This window comes from Pelodiscus sinensis, chromosome 8 (genome assembly GCF_052426305.1).
Source record: "Pelodiscus sinensis isolate ZL-2025 chromosome 8, ASM5242630v1, whole genome shotgun sequence".
NCBI lineage: Eukaryota > Metazoa > Chordata > Testudines > Trionychidae > Pelodiscus > Pelodiscus sinensis.
The window spans coordinates 32,649,327-32,657,979 of NC_143059.1; the positions used below are offsets into that span (position 1 = coordinate 32,649,327).

General features: G+C 38.9%; 1 protein-coding gene across 10 annotated transcripts in view; it reads left to right on the top strand.

The window, feature by feature from the left end:
* FAM149B1 (family with sequence similarity 149 member B1) overlaps nucleotides 1-7,585 on the top strand; it is a 29,023-nt gene extending 21,438 nt beyond the window's left edge. For 2 of the 10 annotated variants that reach the window (XM_089780142.1, XM_075935019.2), the window contains 4 exons: nucleotides 1,960-2,086; nucleotides 3,252-3,377; nucleotides 4,098-4,179; nucleotides 6,179-7,585. In XM_089780142.1, the coding sequence (XP_089636268.1) occupies nucleotides 1,960-2,086; nucleotides 3,252-3,377; nucleotides 4,098-4,179; nucleotides 6,179-6,255 (412 nt within the window). In that variant the 3' untranslated portion in view covers nucleotides 6,256-7,585. Of the gene's footprint in view, nucleotides 1-1,959; nucleotides 2,087-3,247; nucleotides 3,414-4,097; nucleotides 4,180-6,178 lie in introns of those variants that run through there. The other 8 variants (XM_089780143.1, XM_075935020.2, XM_075935017.2 and 5 more) reach the window with 7 other exon arrangements.
* The last annotated feature ends 1,068 nt before the right edge of the window (nucleotides 7,586-8,653 follow it).

The window sequence follows — 8,653 nt, forward strand, 5'->3', positions numbered from 1 at the left end:
TTTAGATGTCATTGATTCCATCAATTTTGTAAAATAAATACGGAACTTGCCTTTTGGTGGGTAGAACATGTCTGAGTTTACCTTCTTAAAAGAGGGATTTGCCCTTAACAAGCCTTCTACATCTTTCTTTTTGTTATTGTAATGAAATTATAAAGTTGAATTTGTTACAAGCAGGATAAGAAGTAGAGCTGTTTGGCAGACTCTCTTGCTAAAACACTCATTTCAGCAATATCTGTCTGTATTTGTATGTTTTGCCACACATATAGTACTATCTAGGCACTACAGACAGGAACATAACATTTCAACAGGGTCCTGTTAGGACACATTTCTCTATTCTAGGGTATCATCGGTCTGGTGTTGATTTCTTACCTCACCTTTTTGGGCATTCTGGGGAAAGTGACAGTGTCTTTATTAAGCAAAAAGCAGCATAAACATATGTGTCTTAAATTGAGCAGTAAAAGAGGCAAAACATGACAATTCTGAAGTATTATAGTAGAGTTCCATAGCAGTGTTCCCTTTCCCAAATTGCCAAGACTCCAGTACTAATGAGCCTCCTTTTGCATGCTGACAGCTGAGTACATGTTGATCACATTATTTCAAGGGTGATGTGGAGGAAAAGACAGTCCTTTTTAGGCTCAGAAGATAAAGATCCAGACTTCTAATTGGACCCAACAGACTACTGAGGAACTAATACAGTGATTCTCATTTACAATATGTTCTTGTCTGTCTATTCTGCTTAGGAAATGGGGTTCCACATTCCAGACCAGCTGCAGCTTCTGTATATCTTTCTTTCTCAGCCACACATTCAGAGCACTACAGTAGTCCTTTCTTGAGGCTACAAAGACATAGATCCAGAAGGTGTTTCTGGCCACTGCCACAGATTGGATATCTAGATACAGTGCAGAGCCAACATGGCATACCTCCTAAACAATGGACAGAAGCCTTCAACAGAAGAAATTGATACAGATTATACAAAATCTGCCAAGAGTTTCTTATTGCCCACAAATATTTGTCTTACTAGAGTCTGAGTCAAGAGTTTACTGACTCTATCCATCCAGGTGCTTATTTCTTCTATACAATGAGGTAGCTAGAAGATGGTATCTGCTTCAGGTACAAATGATACACATAGCTATGCCTCATGAACACATTGCCGACATTGGAACCCATACCATCACAACCATCTCATGGTTTCTCACATAGATGAAGTGCGGAAGGGAAGGTATGGAGGCCCATGGGATTCCACAGATAGGGGCTTTTGATAAGAACAGTTGCCCATCACAGCCCTCAGATGTGGTCAAGAGGAATAAGTCGAACCCTGTGAGAGCAGCGCCATCAACTTCTGCTGTATTCTATAGATGGGATGTCTTGTGGTCAGCCATATTGAGGGCATTAGATAAATACAGTAAAACTAGCATAGCTGTCTTGCCATTGTTTATGGCACAAAATCATCTAAAAGAATAACAGTGTTGTCGCAGTGTCATAGCTAGGTCTGAAACCTATCTGGAAGGGATATAGTGATAAGTAGTTACACGTTGCTAAAACTGGGCTGTTATCATCTTTCCCATTACCTTGCTTAGGGTGGTGAAGATCTGATATCTAGTGAAACAGCTGTGGCCACTGATTAGTATTTTGACCATTGACTGGACTATAACATATCTCAGGGTCTCTGGAAGGTTTGCCTTGACAGCATGCATGAAGAACAGTCCCAAAGCTGCTATCAAGGGAATACAGGAAATAACTGGCTAAGACAATTCTGTAAAAACAAAAACAAAAAAGTTTATACTTGTGCATCATTCTCCCTTGAAGCCCAGTTCTCCTATACTATCCATGCAATTCAGCATCTTAAATTACAGTTCTGCATGTATTGTCTGGAGTTTTATTGTTCCATTTACTTTAGCTCACATGGGTCTCCATCTCTGGCATTAATGTATATTTTTGGTTGTTGTTGTTGGATTCCAGCCCTACTGCACATGACCAGTTGTTGTCATCCTCCTTAATGCCCCTGAGCCGAAATAATCTTCTGCCACCTATTAGTACTGCTGATGTGGTGGAACACTTGAACACCGTGGGATCCCAAAGGCAAATGGTAAACTTCTAATTTGGTATATCATATGAAAATACATTTAAATTATATTGTTTGGAAATGAGAGACATGCTAAAAAAGTTGTTTTTCTCACTACAGATTGCATTGGCAAGTCCAAAAATTCTTTATCATATTTTTATTTTGGTTTATATTTTGTTGTTATTCACATTATCCCAATGTTCTTTGAAGTTCTTCATCAATCATATTAATAAAATGCTGTTCAGGGTGAACCTCTGTAAACTGGGATTTTTTTGGTCTGGCAACATCCATGGACCACGGATATTCCAGCACTAGAGAGTCCCAGTGAGGATTGGCATCTGGGCTCCCTGCATCTGAGCTGCCAGGTGCAACCCATCTTGGCTGCCTGGTGGGGCCAGGAGCCCAGCATGCAGCAGTGGGGCTATGCGTTGGGGTCTGGGCTGCCCAGCTTAGCAGAGAAGGGGGGGAACCAGCAGGGCTGGCAGTAGGCGAGTGGGGAGCTGGCATGGATGCCGGTGGCCATCCAGGGCTGGGGCAGGGACTGTATGAGGGGAGGCCAGAAATGACCTCCCTGGTCCAGCAAAATCTGTCATCCGGGACCAGTCAGGTGCCAGACCAGCGAGGTCCAACATGTAATACAAAAATAAGCTGATGTATTTTAACTAGCTATGGGTACGTCTAGACTACAGGCTTTTATCGACAGAAATTTTGTCGACAGATACTGTCGACAAAGCTTCTGTTGACAAAAAGCGTCTAGACTACATTCAGTTCTGTTGACAAAGCAAGCTGCTTTGTCGACAAAACCCTGTAGTCTAGACACAACCCTAGATGCAATAACACCTTCTGTCGACAGAACTCTGTCGACAGAAGGCGTTATGCCTCGTAAAATGAGGTTTGCCAGCGTCGACAAAACTGCTGAGTTCTGTCGTCGTTATGTCGACAGAACTCAGCGGTAGTGTAGACGCAGGTATAGTTTTGTCGACAAAAGTCCACTTTTGTCGACAAAACTCTGTAGTCTAGACACACCCTATCTGGAACAAGGTTGAGTGTTTTTTAGACCCAATGGAAGTAGAAACCATTTTCTATGAAGATGCTCATAATTGATTAGGCACTGATTACAATATTTTATCTTTAATGCATGGTCACAATAAAAAAGTCTGATTGTTAATTTTTCTGTACTTTGAGGTAGAAATCCCGAGGGAATTCAAGTCGAGCTCAGAGTGCAATGGCGGATGAAATTAACCATCAGCAGCCACAGGAGAGGCTTTTCTTACCTGATCATTTCTCCAGGCCTAATACAACTCATGCATTTTGGGTAAAGAGTGGCAAATGTATCCAAACGGTATAGAGAGTGAGTCTTTGGTAGACTTTTTGCTTTAGCAGTTAGCATTTGTAAATATTTGATGGAGAACTGGATGGCTCAAGAGATTGGTGACAGCATACAGAACCTTTCACCACTAGATCCCCAGTTCAGATCTATCCAGGTTGGTAGATATAAAGTTTGGAACCTGTGAAATGACAATGTGGACTCAGTCAAGTTCCTAGAGGTTAAGTGTCCGTGTCTGTAAATTCCCCATAGCTGGCTCTTATTCTCAGTATTTTAAGATGTTGGAACTACACTTTTCTCCTTTAGAGATGATTTCTTCTCATGCCAGGTTTAACTAGACTTTAAGCTTCATAACTATTGAATCCTGCAGCACAGCTCATGGTTCCCATTTATGGTTCTAGCATTGCTGAATTGTTAATCAGGAACATTTGGGGATCCTAAAGCCTCTATTGAGTATGTTCAGAAATTGAAATGATAATGAATGACTAGAAATATATTGTAGATTTTTTTGAGGTGTGGTGCCCTCTATCCAATTTAAGGAGGGAAAACAACCTGATGAGATTACTCTTTCATACATTATGCTAATCAGATTTGGGTTTATGAGGCAGTATAAAAGTGTTGTAATAAAATGTTTAGTATTGGCACTTTGCCATTTTAAAAAAGTCCTGATACTGCAAGTATGCACAACTAGTTCACCTTATCTTTCAGCCAGATCCACAGTATCACCGTTCTTGCACAGTTATTGATTATGCTAATCAACCTGGGACCAGTAGAGGATCAGCAGGCACAGGTACATGCAGTAAATTGACTGAAATAATAATAATGGGTGTGATGTGGGGTATTTGCTGCTTTCAAATCACAAGGCTCAAGTAATATCAGCAATAAGAACAGAAAACCTATCAGTGCGTTTTTTACCTCAGATTTATACTTCTGATTTATTTTTGTATACAAATTTGCACAGATATGGGGCTTGTGTGGTTTTTCTCCTGCCATTATGTAAAGTTTAACTAATTCAAAGGACTTCTGCAGTGTAGACCATGATCCTTCTTTCATTAAAATATATAGAAATTGACTGTATCAGAGGCAACAGTGTAGTGTGGCAGGCAGCCAGTTCATGAGAGGAGCTGTTTTTGAAACTGACTTCCCTTGCAGACTAACTCCGTCTGCCACCCTGTATTGCTGCCTCTGATTGAGTGTCAGGGTGCTCCATGGGAGCGCACTGGCTGCCTGCCCCATACTCAGGGACTATGCAATGGTCATATAACCGCTAATAATTCATGTAGTTACATGACTATTCAGTTATAAGCTAGCTAACATCCCTACCTTGAATATCTATACATGTGTTATGAGCATCCACTCATCCAGCTAGTGAGCACAGCAGAAACCAGCCCAAGAAGGAATAACATTGGAAATAGTCTTGCATGTAAGTTCTCCAAGTACAAAATGCACATGGGCTTGACTCTAGCAACAGCAGCTCCCCATTCTCTTCCCTACTTGGTGGAGGGAGGGTATTAAAATCCTTATTGTTTAGACTGTAAGTTATTGTGCAGCAAGCAATGTTGTAAACCTATAGTGCAACAGCTTGCCATGCAGTTACAACCTGTGAGGACACAGATACAGTACACTTCCAAAGATACCATCTACGTTTTGTTAGTCTATAAAGTGTTACCAGACCATTTGTTGTTTTTTTTCTGTAACAGACTAACTGTTACCCCTGAAGCTTCAAAAGAGTAGTATGCCAAGCCAGCATCCGGACTTTATTCTCTTTTGCAGTGTCCACACAGGACATTACTCTGTGATTTAAAAAACTGCTGTAAAGTCTTACTGTGGCTTGCTGCACAGTAACTTGCATTATCAATAAGACCATAGAGCAAAAGGTGCATGTGCTTGTCCCTCTTCATCATGATTCCAGGGAATTAGCTCCTTTTTAACGCAAGCTTCCCTCACCTCCTCCAGCCTGACTTTGCTCTATACTGAGACCATGCCCCTAAGTACTTAACCTGACCTCCACCAGAGTATCTGAATTGGGCCAAGACTGGAGAGTGCTTATGGGCACATCTGAGTGGGAGATACAAGAAGAAATTGGGATGCATGCTTCAACATCAGAAAAGAAATAGGGGAGATAAGGTGTCAGAATTGTGTGTGTTGTATGTACACTTTGTACTGATTTTTCAAGCAGAAACATTCATATCCAAAAAGCCACTTTGCCTACTATGTTTAGAAGTTAGACCAAAAGAAGAATGTGTCTTAGGTTTTTTTTTTTATTAAAGTCAGTTTTGTAGTAAGTATTACACTATCCCAGCCTCATGCTGCACCTCTGGCAAGCACTGAAATTTACCAAATATTCTTGGTACAAAGCTTCTTTAATGGATCACATCACAGATCAATCCACAATAATACAGCAGCCACCTTAACACTTTTTTTTCCCTTTTCTAGAAAATAATTTTTCTGAACATCACAAACCTAAAATGTATTACTGTGTATTACCTGTGTTGAGTGTATATAGCATTATGTTAATATGATCAAGCTAGGGGGAAAAAGTGGTGGTGGTAACAAAGTTTCAGATAAGGATTGTAATACCATTCTCGCCTCCAGAAAGTTTCACATAGAGGTATATTAAAAATTATTGTACATAATCAGTCTTGGTTTTTAGATGCAACTAATGCAGTTACTTATAAATTAAAGCATATTTTAACATTGAAAAAATGGATGTATATGGTATTGCTGCTTAAGACTTCTAATAGGTACTAAAATGGCTATTTTAAAAATGTTACCTAATCTTTTTATAGTAGGTCTTCAACTACATGGTTCTGTGAGAGCTCACACCCGAGGTGGATCAGTTACAAGAAGCAGACAAGGACTGTAATAGGTAATAAGGATCTGTCCTTCACCAAGATGCAATGATCACATCTGGAACCTCCTGAATCAGTGTTGAATCTCAGCAATATCAAACTTGTTTACAGAAGAACTGAAGATCCTTCATAAAGATCTTATTTTTGTATTTTTTTTTAAAGCAGCTGCCAAAGACTGTAGGGTACTTAGCACATTTCAGTTTTCTTCCTGTATACCAAGCTTAGCTATTCTGGTGAACACTAAAGCTTGTATCCTAAAAGTCTACTAAACTTTCTGCTAAGCCATTGCTAATATTTTCATATTAAAAAGGACCGTTAGCTCAGCACTCTCTGGTTCCTGTTATTGCAGCAGTGGCTGCAATATTTAGTGAAAGACTATTGCACTTTTCACAGCAATTTACTTACTATACATTAAAAGATTTTTTTAAAAAACCTTAATTACTATTGTTAAGTCTGGTCGAATATTGCTGTCAAAATAAGTAACTTATTAATTGCATATAATACAATTATGCAACTATGATCAGGTAATTTGACAATCTGTGGATCCTGTGGTGAGAACACAAGCCATAGTTACGTAAAATAAGATAGCAAATAAAGATGAAACGTTGTGCTTCCATGTTTGCTAATTTTAACTTACAATCATAACCTGTACTATCCCTTCCTGTTTTATAGACAAATACCTCTAATAGTGAGTCAGGCAAGTGTCCTCAAGGGTCAAAAACAGTCTTTTTATTGAACATTTATTTCCATTCACTACAGAAAGTAAGATTCCTTTATTCTTGATCAAATATTTTAAATTTTAGCAGATCAGGCTCTCCACTTTGAAACAAATTAGACTTAACGACCATTAGCTTCAGATCTTACTAAACACAGTAAGAGCCAGACCTGTAAATATGTCTAGTCATAAATTGAGGGGAATATCATTTTGGAAGAAATGTTAATTCTTCTATGGTGTGAAGACAGTAACTGAGTCTTTAGTAAACTGAGTCACTTTTATATGCAATTAAAAAGAACCTTTTCTGAACTTCATCTGTGCTTTTGTAATTTGAAAACATGGAGGAACAATTTGGAGATGTATTTGTTAAACGGCTTTTCTGTTTCTCATTGTGAGTCATGAAGCCTGTATCTTGTATGTAAAGGAGATTGAATGACTAGCCCAGGGCAAGTTTGCTCTTTAATGGCCACAAGTCACCTTACTACTAGAAGTCTGTGAGGTCAGAGGAAAAAAAAAATCCTTTACAATTAGTCTGTTAGATGCAGCTGCTTATCTTCCCCCTTTGTAACAGAAATAGGTTACAAATTCTATTAGCCACTGCTTGTCTTTTAGTAAAGTTTTTACTCAGATTATTCTCCCTCCCGCTCTTGATGTAAAGACCTCACCTCAAAAATTCCTGTTTATGAAAAAGCAGTTCCTTCCCAGTCCAGCCCTCTCAGGTATTCTTAGCTCAACCATCCTCAGTTCAGAAAAAAAAGAAAATAGTGGTGGCAAAAGGTTGGTTTGTATTCCTGTGTTCCATAGGAATCAATCAGACCGCAACCCCATTGTGCTAGGAGCTGTACAACACAATCTGTAAGAAAAATGTGGTTCTCTTCCCTAAGACCACTAAATCTTCTCAGAAGATCAGACAAATAGAATGAAACAACATATAGCTAATGAAGTCTCAGAAGGGTAGCTGTATTAGTCTGTAACTTTAAAAACAAGCAGTCCTGTAGCATCTTAGGGATTAACAAATACATTATATCATGAGCTTTTGTGGGTAAAACCCATTTCATCAGATGAGTAAATGAAGTGGGTTTAACCAATGGAAGCTCATGATATATTTGTTAGTTTCTAAGGTGCCACAGAACTGCTCATTTATATTGAGAGTTAAAGGTAATCACTGTCTTTTCTGGGGCACCAAGTGGGCTGCACCAGTTGATTAACCAATTATAATCTCTTTATAACTGAATCCATAGTCTACTCATTTTGGTCACTACAAAAGTTCTTTGCTTTAAGGAAATGAAGATTCACTATCAAAGAAGTTCAAAAAAAGCCAACACCAGTTCTGTGTTAGGAACCAAAATAGGTTTCCTCGCCACTCCTTTTTGCGATAACTTATAGCTAACACAAACAGACAAACACAGCATTGACAGTATTATGGCCTATAACCTAGGCTACAAACTACATGAACTCTCACACCAGCAGCTAATTAGAAATTGTCCAGAAACTAGTTCTGGAGACACTTTTTTTAAACAAATATTCAGTCTCATTACAGATATGATTCCTGTGTGCAGTAGGGACTAAGCACGGACTAAAGTTTGTACTACTGAATGCTTATGTTTGCCAAGATTTGTTTTTCATCAGAGCATAGAAACTTTGATTTAATATAAACCCAGCTTTAGCTTCAGGTTAGTTACTATTAAAAGCAAGAA